This window comes from Callionymus lyra, chromosome 16, assembly GCF_982586985.1.
Source record: "Callionymus lyra chromosome 16, fCalLyr1.hap1.1, whole genome shotgun sequence".
Lineage (NCBI taxonomy): Eukaryota > Metazoa > Chordata > Actinopteri > Syngnathiformes > Callionymidae > Callionymus > Callionymus lyra.
The window spans coordinates 23314135-23340493 of record NC_141833.1 but is presented as its reverse complement, the minus strand read 5'-3'; the positions used below and the strand labels follow the sequence as shown (position 1 = coordinate 23340493).

Here is a 26359-nt window from a genome sequence, read left to right as displayed (position 1 = left end):
CTTCAGTGAAACATGAAATATTCTGGTCTTGCGGCTTCAGCTCGACGTCCTCGACACAAACCTGGACCTTCTCCATGGATCCGTTCAGGCTTCAGGGTTCCATCTGGGATCAAACACGGACCACCATCTTCAACGTGAGTCGGACAAAAACCCTTTATTGGTGTGAAGGCGGCGGTGAACGCGTCACGGTCGACACAACATTGTCATCAAACATTCAACAAACACAACCGTCTGAAGCGTCGAAGCCACAACAACAAGTACAACCACACGTGTGTGTGTGTGTGTGTGTGTCGTGTGCGGCTCTTATGGCTCGTGTGTGTCTTTGTGATCATGAAACGCACACTGATGTGCGGGCGAGCGAGGATGTGGGTTCAGTTCCCCTCCGGGCCGTTGTTGTTGTTGTTGCCTCCTTCTTCCGCCGCCACGAACTTGATCTCGGCGTTGGCGGTGCGCGAGGCCACGCTGCTGTCTCGCACCTTGTGCCTGAAGAGGAAGGGGAAGGTCTTCCTGAAGGACTTCTGGAAACTGGCTCCCATGAAGCCGTAGACCACGGGGTTGACGGAGGAGTTGGCGTAGGACATGCAGTTGGCCCACGTCTTGATCTTGTAGGCGGCGTAGGTGGCGCGGAAGTGCGGGTAGAAGGACTGGAACAGGGCGAAGATCTGGATGGGACCCCAGCAGACGGCGAAGAGCAGCACGATGACCACCACCATCCTGGAGACTTTGCTCCTGATGCTGATGGTTCGCTCGGAGAGGAGGTTGACCTGCAGGAGAGATGGTCGTCGTTAGAGATGGAGAGACACGTCAAAATGATGGACAGCTGCGTGAATGAAGCTTCTGTCGCGATCATGAGGCCAGAGCTGAACCATCACTCGAGAACCAAACCTGGACTTCAGTGAAAACATCATCAAGTTGAACCAATGATTTGTTGGAAAACATCTTTAAAGACACATTTTAACGTTGGATGCTTCACATGAGTGTGATTTAAGAAAGTGCAGAAATAATTCTGGCAGAAGAAGAAGGTCAGAAAAAGTGATTTACAAAAGAAAAAAAGGATGTTAAAAGAAGGAAAATTAGACACAAACTAAAACTGACAGTTTTGCAGACCAAACATGTGAGAACCTGACCTGGTAATTGTTGACCTGGTAATTGTTGACCTGGTCATTGATGACCTGATAATTATTGACCTGGTCATTGATGACCTTACCTGGTAATTGTTGATCTGACATAGTAATAGTTGATCTGATAATTGTAGACCTGGTCATAATAACCTGTCCTGGTCATTGATGACCTGGTAATTGTTGACCCAGTCATTGATGACCTTACCTGGTAATTGTTGATCTGACGTGGTAATTGTTGACCTGGTAATTGTTGACCTGGTAATTGATAACCTGACCTGGTCATTGATAATCTTGTTATTGTTGACCCGGTCATTGATGACCTGGTAATTATTGACCTAGTAATTATTGACATGGTCATTGATGACCTGACCTGGTAATTGTTGATTTGACCTGGTTATTGTTGACCTGGTAATTATTGATCTGGTCATTGATAACCTGACCTGGTCATTGATGACCTGACCTGGTAATTACTGACCTGGTAATTATTGACCTGGTCATTGATGACCTGGTAATTGTTGATCTGGTCATTGATAACCTGACCTGGTAATTACTGACCTGGTAATTATTGACCTGGTCATTGATGACCTGGTAATTGTTGACCTGGTCATTGATGATCTTGTTATTGTTGACCCGGTAATTATTGACATGGTCATTGATGACCTGACCTGGTAATTGTTGATCTGACCTGGTTATTGTTGACCTGGTAATTATTGACCTGGTCATTGATAACCTGACCTGGTAATTACTGACCTGGTAATTATTGACCTGGTCATTGATGACCTGGTAATTGTTGACCTGGTCATTGATGATCTTGTTATTGTTGACCCGGTAATTATTGACATGGTCATTGATGACCTGACCTGGTAATTGTTGATCTGACCTGGTTATTGTTGACCTGGTAATTATTGACCTGGTCATTGATAACCCTGCCTGGTCATTGATGACCTGATAATTGTTGACCTGGTCAGTGATGACCTGACCTGGTTATTGTTGACCTTGTAATTGTTGATCTGGTCATTGAAGACCTGACCTGGTAATTACTGACCTGGTAATTATTGACCTGGTCATTGATGACCTGGTAATTGTTGACCTGGTCATTGATAACCTGACCTGGTCATTGATGATCTTGTTATTGTTGACCCGGTAATTATTGACATGGTCATTGATGACCTGACCTGGTAATTGTTGATCTGACCTGGTTATTGTTGACCTGGTAATTATTGACCTGGTCATTGATAACCTGACCTGGTCATTGATGACCTGGTAATTGTTGACCTGGTCATTGAAGACCTGACCTGGTAATTACTGACCTGGTAATTATTGACCTGGTCATTGATGACCTGGTAATTGTTGACCTGGTCAGTGATGACCTGACCTGGTCATTGATGATCTTGTTATTGTTGACCCAGTCATTGATGACCTGGTAATTATTGACCTAGTAATTATTGACATGGTCATTGATGACCTGACCTGGTAATTGTTGATCTGACCGGGTTATTGTTGACCTGGTAATTATTGATCTGGTCATTGATGACCTTACCTGGTAATTGTTGATCTGACATAGTAATAGTTGATCTGATAATTGTTGACCTGGTCATAATAACCTGTCCTGGTCATTGATGACCTGGTAATTGTTGACCCGGTCATTGATGACCTTACCTGGTAATTGTTGATCTGGTAATTATTGATCTGGTCAATGTTGACCTGGTCATTGATAACCTGAGCTGGTAATTGTCGACCTGGTAATTGTTGACCTGGTCATTGATAACCTGAGCTGGTAATTGTCGACCTGGTAATTGTTGACCCGGTCATTGATGACCTTACCTGGTAATTGTTGATCTGGTAATTATTGATCTGGTCAATGTTGACCTGGTCATTGATAACCTGAGCTGGTAATTGTTGACCTGGTCAGTGATGACCTGACCTGGTTATTGTTGACCTGGTAATTATTGATCTGGTCATTGTTGACCTGGTCATTGATCACCTGAGCTGGTAATTGTCGACCTGGTAATTGTTGACCTGGTCATTGATAACCTGAGCTGGTAATTGTCGACCTGGTAATTGTTGACCTGGTCATTGATAACCTGACCTGGTAGTTGTTGTCCACTGGCTCCACGGTGGGTTGACCGACTCTCTTGACCATCAGGGTGTAGCAGAAGGTGATGGTCAGCACGGGCAGCAGGTAGGCGGCGATGAACTGGTAGAGGATAAACGCTCTCTCGTGGGACCTGGACGGGAACCTTTCCACGCAGTACTGACGCGGGCCGTACCAGTAGCCGTCCTCGAGGCGCTGGTACATGAGGATGGGGCTGGAGAGGATGAAGGACCCTGAGGAGGACCCACGACAGGTTCAGTGACTCTGGTCCGACCCACCTTAACTCAACCCACCGATCCAGATGCAGACGCTGACGATCATGGCCACCCTCGGGGTGCGGTGGCGCAGAGACTTCAGGGGGTACACGGTGACGTAGCAGCGATCTCCACTCATGGCGGTCAGAGTGATGCAGGTGGCTTGAACCGTCACCTGCGATGAGAAACACAACCGTGAACCGATGAGTCTCGTTGAGGATTCACAGCGAGACGAGAGGACGGGAGGAAACGAAAGAATCAAGGTCGAGATGATTCGCCGGAGAGATTGTGAAGGTCACTGCGGAGCAAGAACGTTACAACTGGTTGAAGGTCTGACTTATTTTTATTTTTGCCTCTACTAGTACTAGATCGATCATGAAGAGGTTTCATGATACAGTGCATGATAATCAGTAAAAGTTGCTTAAAAAAATGAATATTGAATCCGTTTTTACAGAACAGTTCCTGTCGTTACCTTTGAAAAGAAGGAAACTGTATCGTGAAACATCGTCAGCTGTTCAATCCTGCAGTGTCAGAGCTTCCAAAAAGAATGTTAAAAAAGAACGCGAGGTTTTCATTGAAGGCATTGTTACAGTGCAGAACTTTACATCAATTGGGTCTGAAAAGAAACTTGGTGTATCGTGAAACATCATCAGCTGTTTCATGATACAGCGTCAGGGCTACAAATGTGTTTAAAAAATCAGGCAAGGTTTAATGTAATTCATTTTTTTCTGCCAAAGAGTACAGATCAGAGCGTGCACACTTGTGGCCTTTGAAAACAATGTCACTGTATCATGAAACATCATCAGCTGTTTCATGATACAGTGACAGAGCTCAGTAAAATTAAATATAAAATTTATGTTGGGTGTTATTAAAAGAGTTGTCACAGAGCAGAACATGACATCAACTGACATTTAGAAACTATGTCACTGTATCATGAAACACCACCAGCTGTTTCATGATACAGTGTCAGTGTTCAGTAAAAGTGAGTTAAATTGATGTTTCATGAATGAGTTGTTACAGAGCAGAGTGTGCCTTCTCTTGGTCTTTGAAAACAATGTCACTGTATCATGAAACACCATCAGCTGTTTCATGATACAGTGACAGAGAGCAGTAAACGTGAATAAACTAATTATTTGCGAAATGTGACATGAATTTTTAAAACAAGGAAACTCTTTATTGTCGAACAGCTGATGATGTTTCGTGATACACTGCCAGAGCTAAGAATTAGTTTAAAAATGTTTCAAGGTTTCATTTCAATTGATTTTACTGCCAACAAGTGCATTTTTGTGACCTTTGGAAAAAAAAAACCCTGTATCGTGAAACATCATCAGTTGTTTCATGAAACTTCAGTAAAAACACTAAAATGACAAAATGACTTTACATTGAAATGTGAGGATGGTAACAAGGTTTTCAAAGGAGGAGTTGATCTGTTGAGCAGTTACTAGTTAATTTGTTCAGGTTTTGACCTTGAGTTTGTGAACAGGAAGTGATAAATAAAAGATTTGGGTTATTGACGCAGATGTTTTGTTGACTGAACGTTGCATTTCTACGACTTTGAATGCGTCAAAGTGCTCTTTCAAACACGTAAACATCTTCTTTTCTCTTCCATTCATGGACCTGATGTGGAAAAACTGTCATCAGTCTTTTTTCTTTTTCATAACGTTGCTGTTTTTTAATGGAACACCTTGAAGCTGCAGCTCGTTCTTCTCATCGTCTTGTTGTTATTCAGAGCAGCGTTCAATCGAAGTGTTTATTAGCAAATGAAAAGCATCGAGAGTTTCTTGTTTCTTGTCGTCTGAAGTTTTTCTGATGAGCTGGTTTAAATTAAAAACGGGGCCTGAGAGCAGAAATGAAGCTCCATTAGTGATAAGTGTGCGATAATTAGCATACGAACAAATCATTCAGCCTCTTTTAATGGAGTTCAATGATGCTTGATTTACTTTCTGCGGCGACATCAGGAGGATGTTAATGTGAACCTAATGTAGGCATCTTCAGCTGGAAAGTGCTCGAACCAAAAACCTTTTTCACAGGAAACCATTGAAGTACTGAAAATAGAATGAAAGAAGAGAAGCTGACAGAGATGTTGGTTAAGACTTTAACAACTTTTAAGATGACGTGACATCGATCACATGATGACGTGACATCGATCACATGATGACGTGACATCGAACACATGATGACGTGACATCGATCACATGATGACGTGACATCGAACACATGATGACGTGACATCGAACACATGATGACGTGACATCGAACACATGATGACGTGACATCGAACACATGATGACGTGACATCGATCACATGATGACGTGACATCGATCACATGATGACGTGACATCGAACACATGATGACGTGACATCGAACACATGATGACGTGACATAGATCACATGATGACGTGACATCGATCACATGATGACGTGACATCGAACACATGATGACGTGACATCGATCACATGATGACGTGACATCGAACACATGATGACGTGACATCGAACACATGATGACGTGACATAGATCACATGATGACGTGACATCGATCACATGATGACGTGACATCGATCACATGATGACGTGACATCGATCACATGATGACGTGACATCGAACACATGATGACGTGACATCGATCACATGATGACGTGACATCGAACACATGATGACGTGACATCGAACACATGATGACGTGACATCGAACACATGATGACGTGACATCGATCACATGATGACGTGACATCGATCACATGATGACGTGACATCGATCACATGATGACGTGACATCGATCACATGATGACGTGACATCGAACACATGATGACGTGACATCGATCACATGATGACGTGACATCGATCACATGATGACGTGACATCGATCACATGATGACGTGACATCGATCACATGATGACGTGACATCGATCACATGATGACGTGACATCGATCACATGATGACGTGACATCGAACACATGATGACGTGAGATCGAACACATGATGACGTGACATCGATCACATGATGACGTGACATCGATCACATGATGACGTGACATCGAACACATGATGACGTGACATCGAACACATGATGACGTGACATCGAACACATGATGACGTGACATCGAACACATGATGACGTGACATCGAACACATGATGACGTGACATCGAACACATGATGACGTGACATCGAACACATGATGACGTGACATCGAACACATGATGACGTGACATCGAACACATGATGACGTGACATCGAACACATGATGACGTGACATCGAACACATGATGACGTGACATCGAACACATGATGACGTGACATCGATCACATGATGACGTGACATCGAACACATGATGACGTGACATCGAACACATGATGACGTGACATCGAACACATGATGACGTGACATCGAACACATGATGACGTGACATCGAACACATGATGACGTGACATCGAACACATGATGACGTGACATCGATCACATGATGACGTGACATCGAACACATGATGACGTGACATCCAACACATGATGACGTGACATTGATCACATGATGACGTGACATCGATCACATGATGACGTGACATCGATCACATGATGACGTGACATCGATCACATGATGACGTGACATCGATCACATGATGACGTGACATCGAACACATGATGACGTGACATCGATCACATGATGACGTGACATCGATCACATGATGACGTGACATCGATCACATGATGACGTGACATCGATCACATGATGACGTGACATCGATCACATGATGACGTGACATCGATCACATGATGACGTGACATCGATCACATGATGACGTGACATCGATCACATGATGACGTGACATCGAACACATGATGACGTGAGATCGAACACATGATGACGTGACATCGATCACATGATGACGTGACATCGATCACATGATGACGTGACATCGAACACATGATGACGTGACATCGAACACATGATGACGTGACATCGAACACATGATGACGTGACATCGAACACATGATGACGTGACATCGAACACATGATGACGTGACATCGAACACATGATGACGTGACATCGAACACATGATGACGTGACATCGAACACATGATGACGTGACATCGAACACATGATGACGTGACATCGAACACATGATGACGTGACATCGAACACATGATGACGTGACATCGATCACATGATGACGTGACATCGAACACATGATGACGTGACATCCAACACATGATGACGTGACATTGATCACATGATGACGTGACATCGATCACATGATGACGTGACATCGATCACATGATGACGTGACATCGATCACATGATGACGTGACATCGATCACATGATGACGTGACATCGAACACATGATGACGTGACATCGATCACATGATGACGTGACATCGATCACATGATGACGTGACATCGATCACATGATGACGTGACATCGATCACATGATGACGTGACATCGATCACATGATGACGTGACATCGAACACATGATGACGTGAGATCGAACACATGATGACGTGACATCGATCACATGATGACGTGACATCGATCACATGATGACGTGACATCGAACACATGATGACGTGACATCGAACACATGATGACGTGACATCGAACACATGATGACGTGACATCGAACACATGATGACGTGACATCGAACACATGATGACGTGACATCGAACACATGATGACGTGACATCGAACACATGATGACGTGACATCGAACACATGATGACGTGACATCGATCACATGATGACGTGACATCGAACACATGATGACGTGACATCGAACACATGATGACGTGACATCGAACACATGATGACGTGACATCGAACACATGATGACGTGACATCGATCACATGATGACGTGACATCGAACACATGATGACGTGACATCGATCACATGATGACGTGACATAGATCACATGATGACGTGACATCGAACACATAATGACGTGACATCGAACACATGATGACGTGACATCGATCACATGTTGACGTGACATCGATCACATGATGACGTGACATCGAACACATGATGACGTGACATCGATCACATGATGACGTGACATCGATCACATGATGACGCGACATCAAACACATGATGACGTGACATCGATCACATGATGACGTGACATCGATCACATGATGACGTGACATCGAACACATGATGACGTGACATCGATCACATGATGACGTGACATCGAACACATGATGACGTGACATCGAACACATGATGACGTGACATCGATCACATGATGACGTGACATCGATCACTTGATGACGTGACATCGAACACATGATGACGTGACATCGATCACATGATGACGTGACATCGATCACATGATGACGTGACATCGAACACATGATGACGTGACATCGATCACATGATGACGTGACATCGATCACATGATGACGTGACATCGATCACATGATGACGTGACATCGAACACATGATGACGTGACATCGATCACATGATGACGTGACATCGATCACATGATGACGTGACATCGATCACATGATGACGTGACATCGATCACATGATGACGTGACATCGATCACATGATGACGTGACATCGAACACATGATGACGTGACATCGATCACATGATGACGTGACATCGATCACATGATGACGTGACATCGAACACATGATGACGTGACATCGATCACATGATGACGTGACATCGATCACATGATGACGTGACATCGAACACATGATGACGTGACATCGATCACATGATGACGTGACATCGATCACATGATGACGTGACATCGATCACATGATGACGTGACATCGAACACATGATGACGTGACATCGATCACATGATGACGTGACATTGATCACATGATGACGTGACATCGAACACATGATGACGTGACATCGAACACATAATGACGTGACATCGATCACATGATGACGTGACATCGATCACATGATGACGTGACATAGATCACATGATGACGTGACATCGATCACATGATGACGTGACATAGATCACATGATGACGTGACATCGAACACATGATGACGTGACATAGATCACATGATGACATGACATCGATCACATGATGACGTGACATAGATCACATGATGACGTGACATCGATCACATGATGACGTGACATCGATCACATGATGACGTGACATCGAACACATGATGACGTGACATCGATCACATGATGACGTGACATAGATCACATGATGACGTGACATCGAACACATGATGACGTGACATCGAACACATGATGACGTGACATCGAACACATGATGACGTGACATCGATCACATGATGACGTGACATCGAACACATGATGACGTGACATCGAACACATGATGACGTGACATTGATCACATGATGACGTGACATCGATCACATGATGACGTGACATCGATCACATGATGACGTGACATCGATCACATGATGACGTGACATCGATCACATGATGACGTGACATCGATCACATGATGACGTGACATCGAACACATGATGACGTGAGATCGAACACATGATGACGTGACATCGATCACATGATGACGTGACATCGATCACATGATGACGTGACATCGAACACATGATGACGTGACATCGAACACATGATGACGTGACATCGAACACATGATGACGTGACATCGAACACATGATGACGTGACATCGAACACATGATGACGTGACATCGAACACATGATGACGTGACATCGAACACATGATGACGTGACATCGAACACATGATGACGTGACATCGATCACATGATGACGTGACATCGAACACATGATGACGTGACATCGAACACATGATGACGTGACATCGAACACATGATGACGTGACATCGAACACATGATGACGTGACATCGAACACATGATGACGTGACATCGATCACATGATGACGTGACATCGAACACATGATGACGTGACATCGATCACATGATGACGTGACATAGATCACATGATGACGTGACATCGAACACATAATGACGTGACATCGAACACATGATGACGTGACATCGATCACATGTTGACGTGACATCGATCACATGATGACGTGACATCGAACACATGATGACGTGACATCGATCACATGATGACGTGACATCGATCACATGATGACGCGACATCAAACACATGATGACGTGACATCGATCACATGATGACGTGACATCGATCACATGATGACGTGACATCGAACACATGATGACGTGACATCGATCACATGATGACGTGACATCGAACACATGATGACGTGACATCGAACACATGATGACGTGACATCGATCACATGATGACGTGACATCGATCACTTGATGACGTGACATCGAACACATGATGACGTGACATCGATCACATGATGACGTGACATCGATCACATGATGACGTGACATCGAACACATGATGACGTGACATCGATCACATGATGACGTGACATCGATCACATGATGACGTGACATCGATCACATGATGACGTGACATCGAACACATGATGACGTGACATCGATCACATGATGACGTGACATCGATCACATGATGACGTGACATCGATCACATGATGACGTGACATCGATCACATGATGACGTGACATCGATCACATGATGACGTGACATCGAACACATGATGACGTGACATCGATCACATGATGACGTGACATCGATCACATGATGACGTGACATCGATCACATGATGACGTGACATCGAACACATGATGACGTGACATTGATCACATGATGACGTGACATCGAACACATGATGACGTGACATCGAACACATGATGACGTGACATCGATCACATGATGACGTGACATCGATCACATGATGACGTGACATCGAACACATGATGACGTGACATCGATCACATGATGACGTGACATCGATCACATGATGACGTGACATCGATCACATGATGACGTGACATCGAACACATGATGACGTGACATCGATCACATGATGACGTGACATCGAACACATGATGACGTGACATCGATCACATGATGACGTGACATCGATCACATGATGACGTGACATCGAACACATGATGACGTGACATCGATCACATGATGACGTGACATTGATCACATGATGACGTGACATCGAACACATGATGACGTGACATCGAACACATAATGACGTGACATCGATCACATGATGACGTGACATCGATCACATGATGACGTGACATAGATCACATGATGACGTGACATCGATCACATGATGACGTGACATAGATCACATGATGACGTGACATCGAACACATGATGACGTGACATAGATCACATGATGACATGACATCGATCACATGATGACGTGACATAGATCACATGATGACGTGACATCGATCACATGATGACGTGACATCGATCACATGATGACGTGACATCGAACACATGATGACGTGACATCGATCACATGATGACGTGACATAGATCACATGATGACGTGACATCGAACACATGATGACGTGACATCGAACACATGATGACGTGACATCGATCACATGTTGACGTGACATCGATCACATGATGACGTGACATCGAACACATGATGACGTGACATCGATCACATGATGACGTGACATCGATCACATGATGACGCGACATCAAACACATGATGACGTGACATCGATCACATGATGACGTGACATCGATCACATGATGACGTGACATCGAACACATGATGACGTGACATCGATCACATGATGACGTGACATCGAACACATGATGACGTGACATCGAACACATGATGACGTGACATCGATCACATGATGACGTGACATCGATCACTTGATGACGTGACATCGAACACATGATGACGTGACATCGATCACATGATGACGTGACATCGATCACATGATGACGTGACATCGAACACATGATGACGTGACATCGATCACATGATGACGTGACATCGATCACATGATGACGTGACATCGATCACATGATGACGTGACATCGAACACATGATGACGTGACATCGATCACATGATGACGTGACATCGATCACATGATGACGTGACATCGATCACATGATGACGTGACATCGATCACATGATGACGTGACATCGAACACATGATGACGTGACATCGATCACATGATGACGTGACATCGATCACATGATGACGTGACATCGATCACATGATGACGTGACATCGAACACATGATGACGTGACATTGATCACATGATGACGTGACATCGAACACATGATGACGTGACATCGAACACATGATGACGTGACATCGATCACATGATGACGTGACATCGATCACATGATGACGTGACATCGAACACATGATGACGTGACATCGATCACATGATGACGTGACATTGATCACATGATGACGTGACATCGATCACATGATGACGTGACATCGAACACATGATGACGTGACATCGATCACATGATGACGTGACATCGAACACATGATGACGTGACATCGATCACATGATGACGTGACATCGATCACATGATGACGTGACATCGAACACATGATGACGTGACATCGATCACATGATGACGTGACATTGATCACATGATGACGTGACATCGAACACATGATGACGTGACATCGAACACATAATGACGTGACATCGATCACATGATGACGTGACATCGAACACATGATGACGTGACATCGATCACATGATGACGTGACATCGATCACATGATGACGTGACATCGATCACATGATGACGTGACATAGATCACATGATGACGTGACATCGAACACATGATGACGTGACATAGATCACATGATGACATGACATCGATCACATGATGACGTGACATAGATCACATGATGACGTGACATCGAACACATGATGACGTGACATAGATCACATGATGACATGACATCGATCACATGATGACGTGACATAGATCACATGATGACGTGACATCGAACACATGATGACGTGACATCGATCACATGATGACGTGACATCGATCACATGATGACGTGACATCGAACACATGATGACGTGACATCGATCACATGATGACGTGACATCGATCACATGATGACGTGACATCGATCACATGATGACGTGACATCGATCACATGATGACGTGACATCGATCACATGATGACGTGACATCGAACACATGATGACGTGACATCGATCACATGATGACGTGACATCGATCACATGATGACGTGACATCGAACACATGATGGCCTGACATCGAACACATGATGACGTGACATCGATCACATGATGACGTGACATCGATCACATGATGACGTGACATCGATCACATGATGACGTGACATCGAACACATGATGACGTGACATAGATCACATGATGACGTGACATCGATCACATGATGACGTGACATAGATCACATGATGACGTGACATCGAACACATGATGACGTGACATCGATCACATGATGACGTGACATCGAACACATGATGACGTGACATCGATCACATGATGACGTGACATCGATCACATGATGACGTGACATCGATCACATGATGACGTGACATCGATCACATGATGACGTGACATCGAACACATGATGACGTGACATCGAACACATGATGACGTGACATCGATCACATGATGACGTGACATCGAACACATGATGACGTGACATCGATCACATGATGACGTGACATCGATCACATGATGACGTGACATAGATCACATGATGACGTGACATCGATCACATGATGACGTGACATCGATCACATGATGACGTGACATCGAACACATGATGACGTGACATCGATCACATGATGACGTGACATCGATCACATGATGACGTGACATCGAACACATGATGACGTGACATCGATCACATGATGACGTGACATCGATCACATGATGACGTGACATCGATCACATGATGACGTGACATCGAACACATGATGACGTGACATCGATCACATGATGACGTGACATCGAACACATGATGACGTGACATCGAACACATGATGACGTGACATCGAACACATGATGACGTGACATCGATCACATGATGAAGTGACATCGAACACATGATGACGTGACATCGATCACATGATGACGTGACATCGATCACATGATGACGTGACATCGAACACATGATGACGTGACATCGAACACATGATGACGTGACATCGATCACATGATGACGTGACATCGAACACATGATGACGTGACATAGATCACATGATGACGTGACATCGATCACATGATGACGTGACATAGATCACATGATGACGTGACATCGAACACATGATGACGTGACATCGATCACATGATGACGTGACATCGATCACATGATGACGTGACATCGAACACATGATGACGTGACATCGATCACATGATGACGTGACATCGATCACATGATGACGTGACATCGATCACATGATGACGTGACATCGATCACATGATGACGTGACATCGATCACATGATGACGTGACATCGAACACATGATGACGTGACATCGATCACATGATGACGTGACATCGATCACATGATGACGTGACATCGATCACATGATGACGTGACATCGAACACATGATGGCCTGACATCGAACACATGATGACGTGACATCGATCACATGATGACGTGACATCGATCACATGATGACGTGACATAGATCACATGATGACGTGACATCGAACACATGATGACGTGACATAGATCACATGATGACGTGACATCGATCACATGATGACGTGACATAGATCACATGATGACGTGACATCGAACACATGATGACGTGACATCGATCACATGATGACGTGACATCGAACACATGATGACGTGACATCGATCACATGATGACGTGACATCGATCACATGATGACGTGACATCGATCACATGATGACGTGACATCGATCACATGATGACGTGACATCGATCACATGATGACGTGACATCGAACACATGATGACGTGACATCGATCACATGATGACGTGACATCGATCACATGATGACGTGACATCGATCACATGATGACGTGACATCGAACACATGATGACGTGACATCGATCACATGATGACGTGACATCGAACACATGATGACGTGACATCGATCACATGATGACGTGACATCGATCACATGATGACGTGACATAGATCACATGATGACGTGACATCGATCACATGATGACGTGACATCGATCACATGATGACGTGACATCGAACACATGATGACGTGACATCGATCAATTGATGACGTGACATCGATCACATGATGACGTGACATCGATCACATGATGACGTGACATCGAACACATGATGACGTGACATCGATCACATGATGACGTGACATCGAACACATGATGACGTGACATCGATCACATGATGACGTGACATCGAACACATGATGACGTGACATCGATCACATGATGACGTGACATCGAACACATGATGACGTGACATCGAACACATGATGACGTGACATCGATCACATGATGACGTGACATCGATCACATGATGACGTGACATCGATCACATGATGACGTGACATCGATCACATGATGACGTGACATCGATCACATGATGACGTGACATCGAACACATGATGACGTGACATCGATCACATGATGACGTGACATCGATCACATGATGACGTGACATCGAACACATGATGACGTGACATCGATCACATGATGACGTGACATCGATCACATGATGACGTGACATCGAACACATGATGACGTGACATCGATCACATGATGACGTGACATCGATCACATGATGACGTGACATCGATCACATGATGACGTGACATCGATCACATGATGGCCTGACATCATCCAGGACATCTTTGATTTGTTGACCAAAGTATCAGCGGCTTTTGTGGGTCGACGCGACTCTTCAGGTCAAGACAATTATCTGTAATCTGTGTGTTGTCGGGCGGAGGAGCTCAGACGAGCTGCCGTGTTGCTGAACAAGAAAACATCTGAATCATCACAGAGCAGATGTTGAACCTTCTACAAAATCTTTGGAATTTTTGATCAAATGAAACACTGACTTGTTCACTCTTTCATCCACATCTCTGTCACTCTCACTCCTCCTGTTCTCATCGTCCTGCAGAGACTTAGCTGAAGATCTTCAGGTCTCTGGTTGTTTATGTACGTCAGTGATAGTTATTTGTAAAGATCTTTCTAGACCAGGGTCACAAAACGCTTTAACATAAAATACACAGTTAAAAATACAAACAATAACAATAATAAAAACTCTAGAAGGCCAAGACATAAGACAAACACAGGAGTCCCAGAAGATTAAGAAAAAAGCAAAAATAAAAAGGTCTTAAGATGTTTGTTGAAGGAGTCAGTAGATCATCAAACACAGGCTGGATCAGATCATGAAGGTCTGACCATGAATAGATCTGAAAGGAAGAACCAGAATTTTAAAATGATCCTGAAAGAAACTGGCAGCCAGTGAAGAGTTTGAAGGAGAAATGTGAGTTCTTCTACTAGAGCGGCTCAGAATTCTGGCTGCAGAGTTTTGTATGAACTGCAGGCGAGAAGATCCTTCTTGTTCAGACATGAAATATGTTCCTCTGAATGCTGAGAAAAACTTAACAAGAAAGAACAAAGACTTGATATTAAATCGTTTCATTTCTGTTTCACGTTAAATAATGAGTCACTCAGACTGTTTTCTTTTAAACTGAATTCATTTAGTTCTTTCTGTCAACGGAACCATAACGATGATCTAGTCAGAGTAACATTTGTTCTTCATTAATACGGTTCTTCTTCTCCTTCATTTCTTCTACTTTTACTTCTACTTTTGGATACATTTTTTACATACATACTTTTCTTTTTCTGAATGGATTTCTTTTTTTTCTGAATGTTTAGATACATTTTCCTGGATGTGACTAAAGAACTTAAGCCTTAAACACTTAATATATATTATAATAATAATAATACTTAAAATATCCCTCAAACAGCCATGTTTACGTCTGGTCTTAATTCTCAGTTTGTTTTAAACGTCAGTCGTCGTCACATGAAGAACTATTTCCACTTTTGTCGAGCAAAATAAAGTCTATAATGGACAAGATTTCTTTCTCATCTTTGACCCAAAGTATGTGTTTGCAGATCAGAACCTTTTCTTCTCGGCTCGATCCAGAGGAACTTTTGAACCTTGACAGATGTTTATTCAGAAGATTCTTCTCTGACCTGCTGTGATGGCGACGCCTCTCGAGACTGAGACCAACTTTACTCCCAATTATTTCTGACACTGAGTCGTCACACACACACACACACACACACACACACACACACTAGAACACACTAGGATGTGTGTGTTCTGTTTGTTGTGGACACACCGTTGGGAAGGAAATTCAACTTTTATTAAACATTTTTGACATATATATTTAAATAAACATAAACACACCTTTTAAAAATCAATATTCTTTGAGAGAAATTTAAATCAATAACATGAAAAACTGAAGATCAGATGATCAAAATATATTAAGGAAAATATAAACAATTTACTGTAAAGACGAATAAAAAAACCACAATATAATTAGAGTTTGAGTTAAAAAGTAAACTGTTGCATAAAGAGCTAAAGAAAATCTATATTCAAAGAAATATTTTTAACCCATTCGGAGAAAGTACTTCATTTTTTAAAGGATTTTTTTTGGACTCTAATAAATACACATTACGTCCAGGTCTGCTCTACACTGAGTCTCAGATCTAAGGATGTGTCTCAATGAGTCTCAAATCTGTTTCCAGCTACTGAAATGAATTCGTATAGTTTTGTTCACATGGTCTGCTGCCCTCTAGTGGCCCGGGGTCAACGTTCAAGCACGTGAACTCGTGGCCGACACGTCTGGCTGAGGAACGACGCTCAATATCTAGCACTTGCTCTTTATGTCCACGTGGACCACGAGTAACTGTTGCTTCTCTTCCTCCGTCCTCCTGATAGCCAGCAACACCACACGGTCGCACGAGAGACGACAATTAAAAACGACAAACTTTCCTTCTCTTCTTATCGTTAATTCCTTTCATTTGTTCCCGTTTAACGCTCCGGCGCTTTTCAAACGCTGCGAGCCTCCGCCTGGAAGCGAGCGATTGTTCTGCTTCGCCGGGAGTCGCTTCAGCCCGAGCGGCTAATGGAAGTCACCGATTGTGCGTTCAGCGGCTGATGTGTTGTGTGCACGACGCACACACGACGCACACACGACGCACACACAAAGGACAGGATGATCCCGCGACTCCTACCTGCTGCAGAAAGGCGACGAATTTGCACATGAAGTTCCCGAAGATCCATCCGGGCAGAGGGTAGAGGGTGGCGGTGAAGGGCACGCAGCACACCAGGAAGATGATGTCGGTGGCGGCCAGATTGGCTGAAACACACGTGAAATACACAACTTTTTGTTACAAATACAATCGGTTATTACCAGGATTTTTATGACGTGACGCCCCGGAAAAACGAATCCCATAAAATACAGTAGAAAACAAATACAAGTTTATTCATTTTCTACCCCTTTATCTCTCTCCATGTGTGTCTCTCTCTCCATGTGTGTCTCTCTCTCCATGTGTGTCTCTCTCCATGTGTGTGTGTCTCTCTCTCCATGTGTGTGTGTCTCTCTCTCCATGTGTGTGTCTCTCTCTCTCCATGTGTGTGTGTCTCTCTCTCCATGTGTGTCTCTCTCTCCATGTGTGTGTGTGTCCCTCTCCATGCATGTGTGTGTCTCTCTCTCCATGTGTGTGTGTCTCTCTCTCCATGTGTGTGTGTCTCTCTCTCCATGTGTGTGTGTCTCTCTCTCCATGTGTGTGTGTCTCTCTCCATGTGTGTGTGTCTCTCTCTCCATGTGTGTCTCTCTCTCCATGTGTGTGTGTGTCCCTCTCCATGCATGTGTGTGTCTCTCTCTCCATGTGTGTGTGTGTCTCTCTCTCTCCATGTGTGTGTCTCTCTCTCCATGTGTGTGTGTCTCTCTCTCCATGTGTGTGTGTCTCTCTCCATGTGTGTGTCTCTCTCTCCATGTGTGTCTCTCTCTCCATGTGTGTCTCTCTCTCCATGTGTGTGTGTCTCTCTCTCCATGTGTGTCTCTCTCTCCATGTGTGTCTCTCTCCATGTGTGTGTGTGTCCCTCTCCATGCATGTGTGTGTCTCTCTCTCCATGTGTGTGTGTCTCTCTCTCTCTCCATGTGTGTGTCTCTCTCTCCATGTGTGTGTGTCTCTCTCTCCATGTGTGTGTGTCTCTCTCTCCGTGTGTGTGTGTCTCTCTCTCCATGTGTGTCTCTCTCTCCATGTGTGTGTGTCTCTCTCTCCATGTGTGTGTCTCTCTCTCTCCATGCATGTGTGTGTCTCTCTCTCCATATGTGTCTCTCTCTCCATGTGTGTGTGTGTCTCTCTCCATGTGTGTCTCTCTCTCCATATGTGTGTGTGTCTCTCTCCATGCGTGTCTCTCTCTCCATGTGTGTGTGTCTCTCTCTCCATGCATGTGTGTGTCTCTCTCTCCATATGTGTCTCTCTCTCCATGTGTGTGTGTGTCTCTCTCCATGTGTGTCTCTCTCTCCATATGTGTGTGTGTCTCTCTCCATGTGTGTCTCTCTCTCCATGCATGTGTGTGTCTCTCTCTCCATGTGTGGGGGGTCGCAGGGGAGACTGGAGTCTATCCCAGTGTCATAGGGCGAGAGGCAGGGGACACCCTGGACAGGACGCCAGTTTGTCTCAGGACAACACAAAGACAGACAACCATTCACACACACACTCATACCAACAGACAATTTCCCCACAGTTCTCAATCAACCTCTGTATGTTTTTGGACTGTGGGAGGAAACCGGAGTGTCCCGTAATGCTTTGCCGCCCAGCCGACCAATCACAGCTGTGGATGACTTTTGACGTAGCAGCCTAGAACTTAAATACGGTATAGTAGCGAAACTACCAGCCCTTATTTAATAGAGCGGTGTGTAGAAAGGCATCATGGGAGTTCAGTGTTTTGTGTCTGTGGTTCAAGTAAATAAAGTGTCGACAAAACTACGAGACTGTGATCCAGAATATGTCGAAGAACCAATGGATCAGATTTGTAGTACATTAGACCTGTCTTGGTCTCAAGTCATTGGGTCTTGTTGTGTTGGTCTCACTACAGTCTACAGTCTCAGTCTTGTCAAGTCCTGATCCTGGTCCCTCAGTCCGACACAGTCTCAGTCCGACGTAGCCCGGAAGAAAAGAGTATCCGGGCTCGATGCTAGCTCGCTAATGCTAACTCGTTTGCAACAAACGTTGACGGTTGCGTCGCTTGAACCGACTTTGTTGACGTGTTGTCGACAGAAACAACAACTTGTATTGTTTTATTTTAGTCTTGTCATCCCGTCCAGTCTCAACCGGTTAATCCTGGTTAAATGAGCTTTAATGTGTGTTTGTACAAAGATTTAAAAGAAATATGAATGAAAATTGGAAATATTTCTCTCTGGCTCCCCCTTCTGTCGAACATTGTCATTGCAACAATAATTATTGTGAGACATGAATACACAAAACCATTTAAACATTTTTTAAATGACTGATCCTTGATGGAAACGAATGCAACCGCCGTCTCTGCCCGTCTGTGTTGCAGCTGCACGACGACGACGAACCATAAATCATGAGGAAATGTTCGAGCGGCGTCTCATGAATGATTCATGCGTGTATCTGGACACGGGACACGCGTGTTCCAGTGAACAAACGAGTGAATCGGGAACACGCGTGTTCCAGTGAACACACAATCAGGATCAGATACGACACATTGATGGACGATCCCTCGTCTCGTCTTATCTGCCTTAGAAAAGCTCTTAGAAAGGTCGGCCGCTGCTTATGGAAGGAATATTAAAGTGTGTCGTCGCGGGATTAGATTCTCGTCACAGCGAGTGAAGGCAGACGCACAACAGTGTGTGTTTGTTTTTGTGTCTCTGAGGCGAGGTGGAAGGAGGACGCAGGTGTCCTCGATCGGACGGATGTTGCTTCTACGAGCAGCAGTTTTTCTTCACGAGCAGCAGAAGCTCCGTCGACTCGACAATCGATGCAAACACACGTGTGCGAACAACACAACGACACACGTCGAGGACTCCAGTGGAGAAGCTGTTGAGAGACTCCATCGAATGAACACAAGTCTGAGGAGGAGCAAGTGTGTGTGTGTGCGTGTGTGTCTCTTTGTGTGTTTGTGCCTCTGCGTTAGTGTCTATGTGTGAATGTGCGTGTCGGTGTGTCTCTGTGTGTGTGCTTGTGCGTGCCTGTGGAATATTGACATATAAAATGATCTAATCATCTTAAGCTCCGCCCACTGGAGATGAAATCTTGTTGACCATAACCACACCCACTCCGCTGTGATCGGTCAAGCATGGAGGTTGAGTACTGAGTATAATCATAACATTATATACCAATACAGGTATATATGTGTAGTATTGTCCAGTACATGACTCTGGTGTTGTGATAGTGTAGTAACAAGTATATATGTGTAGTATTGTCCAGTACATGACTCTGGTGTTGTGATAGTGTAGTAACAAGTATATATGTGTAGTATTGTCCAGTACATGACTCTGGTGTTGTGATAGTGTAGTAACAAGTATATATGTGTAGTATTGTCCAGTACATGACTCTGGTGTTGTGATAGTGTAGTAACAAGTATATATGTGTAGTATTGTCCAGTACATGACTCTGGTGTTGTGATAGTGTAGTAACAAGTATATATGTGTAGTATTGTCCAGTACTTGACTCTGGTGTTGTGATAGTGTAGTAACAAGTATATATGTGTAGTATTGTCCAGTACTTGACTCTGGTGTTGTGATAGTGTAGTAACAAGTATATATGTGTAGTATTGTCCAGTACTTGACTCTGGTGTTGTGATAGTGTAGTAACAAGTATATATGTGTAGTATTGTCCAGTACTTGACTCTGGTGTTGTGATAGTGTAGTAACAAGTATATATGTGTAGTATTGTCCAGTACTTGACTCTGGTGTTGTGATAGTGTAGTAACAAGTATATATGTGTAGTATTGTCCAGTACTTGACTCTGGTGTTGTGATAGTGTAGTAACAAGTATATATGTGTAGTATTGTCCAGTACTTGACTCTGGTGTTGTGATAGTGTAGTAACAAGTATATATGTGTAGTATTGTCCAGTACTTGACTCTGGTGTTGTGATAGTGTAGTAACAAGTATATATGTGTAGTATTGTCCAGTACTTGACTCTGGTGTTGTGATAGTGTAGTAACAAGTATATATGTGTAGTATTGTTCAGTACTTGACTCTGGTGTTGTGATAGTGCAGTAACAAGTATATATGTGTAGTATTGTCCAGTACTTGACTCTGGTGTTGTGACAGTGTAGTAACAAGTATATATGTGTAGTATTGTCCAGTACTTGACTCTGGTGTTGTGATAGTGTAGTAACAAGTATATATGTGTAGTATTGTCCAGTACTTGACTCTGGTGTTGTGATAGTGTAGTAACAAGTATATATGTGTAGTATTGTCCAGTACTTGACTCTGGTGTTGTGATAGTGTAGTAACAAGTATATATGTGTAGTATTGTCAAGTACTTGACTCTGGTGTTGTGATAGTGTAGTAACAAGTATATATGTGTAGTATTGTCCAGTACTTGACTCTGGTGTTGTGATAGTGTAGTAACAAGTATATATGTGTAGTATTGTCCAGTACTTGACTCTGGTGTTGTGATAGTGTAGTAACAAGTATATATGTGTAGTATTGTCCAGTACTTGACTCTGGTGTTGTGATAGTGTAGTAACAAGTATATATGTGTAGTATTGTCCAGTACTTGACTCTGGTGTTGTAGTATTTACAGACCACATGACTCTTGATGAAATCGTAACTACTTTCATTTGTTTTCAAACCAAAATATGTCCAAACATCAGCTTTAAAAGCTGCTGGACTCACTGTATCCTCTTGTCCTCAGTCGTCATTCTTCCTCTAGCTGTGGAGGACGTATCAACTGCTGCCATCTCGAGGCCGGAGGTTTAATTGCAACACAAAAATAAACAAAAATAATAAACGCCATAAATATTTTTGTTAATTGAATGAAGATGGAAAATCAAATTCATTTATTTTTTAAACACGTTTTTTAAATATAAACTATAAAGAAAACTAGGATAAAAATGACAATATATGAATGGAGTAAGTGCTGGTATTGCAGTATTTAAGCGTATCAATATTTTCCTACACACTTGCTAGTTCAACAATCTTCTTGATTTACTTTGATCTTCAGTGGATCCAACACTACCCAGCATGCTTCACTCTGAGCTGAACTTCTAAAGGAGCCTCTCGGGTCTGAGAGCGTGGATGTCATGACGATGATCCAGATGAAGGATGTTCTCTCACCGATGTAGAAGTTGGTGGCCGTCCTCATCTGCCGGTGCTTGGAGATGACGTAGATGACCAGAGCGTTGCCCAGCAGCCCCAGCAGCATGATGAGCAGGAAGAAGAGCGGCACCAGCCAGGCGTCCGTCAGGAAGGGGTGCTGCTCCGAGTCCTTGGGGTCCTCGGGTCTCTCCCGGGACACGTTGACGTCCGAGGTGTTGGTCCAGGGCGGCAGCGTGGAGTTCTCCTGCCAGAACATGCTCGAGGGTTCGGAGGCAGAGCTCGGGAGGCGTCACCACAGGTCCGTGAAGTTTAAGATCTCCATCAAAGTGGACTTCAGGGAATAATCCAGGTTCGCTCCGGCAGCTCCGTGTCCTTCTGCCGCTCAACCCTCCACGGATCTCAGAACATCAGCTCAACCCTCCACGGATCTCAGAACATCAGCTCAACCCTCCACGGATCTCAGAACATCAGCTCAACCCTCCACAGATCTCACAACATCAGCTCCAGCCACAGAAGTTGATTCATCTGCTGACAACGAGACTCGACTCCTGCAGCCGTCGCTGAGAACTGATGCTGAAGCTGCGAGAGCAGAGAGATGTGCAGGAGAGAGACACACATGGAGAGAGAGACACACACACATGGAGAGAGACACACATGGAGAGAGAGACACACACACATGGAGAGAGAGACACACATGGAGAGAGAGACACACACACATGGAGAGAGAGACACACATGGAGAGAGAGACACACACACATGGAGAGAGAGACACACATGGAGAGAGAGACACACACACACATGGAGAGAGACACACACACATATGGAAAGAGAGACACACATGGAGAGAGAGACACACATGGAGAGAGAGACACACACACATGGAGAGAGAGACACACACACACATGGAGAGAGAGACACACACACATGGAGAGAGAGACACACACACATGGAGAGAGAGACACACATGGAGAGAGAGACACACACACATGGAGAGAGAGACACACACATGGAGAGAGAGACACACATGGAGAGAGAGACACACACACATGGAGAGAGAGACACACATGGAGAGAGAGACACACATGGAGAGAGAGACACACACACATGGAGAGAGAGAGACACACACATGGAGAGAGAGACACACATGGAGAGAGAGACACACACACATGGAGAGAGAGAGACACATGGAGAGAGAGACACACATGGAGAGAGAGACACACACACATGGAGAGAGAGAGACACACACATGGAGAGAGAGACACACACACATGGAGAGAGAGAGACACATGGAGAGAGAGACACACATGGAGAGAGAGACACACACACATGGAGAGAGACACACACACACATGGAGAGAGAGACACACATGGAGAGAGAGACACACACACATGGAGAGAGAGACACACACACATGGAGAGAGAGACACACACACATGGAGAGAGAGACAGGCATGGAGAGAGACACACACACACATGGAGAGAGAGACACACATGGAGAGAGAGACACACACACATGGAGAGAGAGACACACACACATGGAGAGAGAGACACACACACATGGAGAGAGAGACAGGCATGGAGAGAGACACACACACACATGGAGAGAGAGACACGCATGGAGAGAGAGACACATATGGAGAGAGAGACACACACACATGGAGAGAGAGACACACACACATGGAGAGAGAGACACACATGGAGAGAGAGACACACATGGAGAGAGACACACACACATGGAGAGAGAGACACACACACATGGAGAGAGAGACACACATGGAGAGAGAGACACACACACATGGAGAGAGAGACACACATGGAGAGAGAGACACACATGGAGAGAGAGACACACATGGAGAGAGAGAGAGACACACACACATGGAGAGAGAGACACACACACATGGAGAGAGAGACACACACACATGGAGAGAGAGACACACATGGAGAGAGAGACACACACACATGGAGAGAGAGACAGACATGGAGAGAGAGACACACATGGAGAGAGAGAGAGACACACACATATGGAGAGAGAGACACACACACATGGAGAGAGAGACACACACACATGGAGAGAGAGACACACACACATGGAGAGAGAGACACAAATGGAGAGAGAGACACACACACACAGACATGGAGAGAGAGACACACACATGGAGAGAGAGACACAGACACATGGAGAGAGAGACACACATGGAGAGAGAGACACACATGGAGAGAGAGACACACATGGAGAGAGAGACACACATGGGGAGAGAGACACACACACATGGAGAGAGAGACACACACACATGGAGAGAGACACACACATGGGGAGAGAGACACACATGAAGAGAGAGACACACACACACATGGAGAGAGAGACACACACACATGGAGAGAGAGACACACATTGGGAGAGAGACACACATGGAGAGAGAGACACACATGGAGAGAGAGACACACACACATGGAGAGAGAGACACACACATGGAGAGAGAGACACACACACATGGAGAGAGAGACAGGCATGGAGAGAGACACACACACACATGGAGAGAGAGACACACATGGAGAGAGAGACACACACACATGGAGAGAGAGACACACACACATGGAGAGAGAGACACACATGGAGTGAGAGACACACATGGAGAGAGACACACACACATGGAGA

The 26359-nt window shown here is 44.4% G+C and overlaps 1 protein-coding gene across 1 annotated transcript; it reads right to left on the bottom strand.

Annotated features, from left to right (window-relative positions):
- Nucleotides 1–274: 274 nt before the first annotated feature.
- LOC148064205 (G protein-coupled receptor 54-like) lies at nt 275–24020 on the bottom strand. Its single transcript, XM_087810929.1, has 5 exons — nt 23723–24020; nt 18634–18758; nt 3510–3645; nt 3211–3449; nt 275–764 (listed from the first exon to the last, which is right to left on the bottom strand). The coding sequence occupies exons 1-5, from the start codon at nt 23958–23960 to the stop codon at nt 372–374; spliced, it is 1131 nt and encodes a 376-aa protein (XP_087667055.1). The 5' UTR covers nt 23961–24020; the 3' UTR covers nt 275–371.
- Between the last annotated feature and the right edge of the window lie 2339 nt (nt 24021–26359).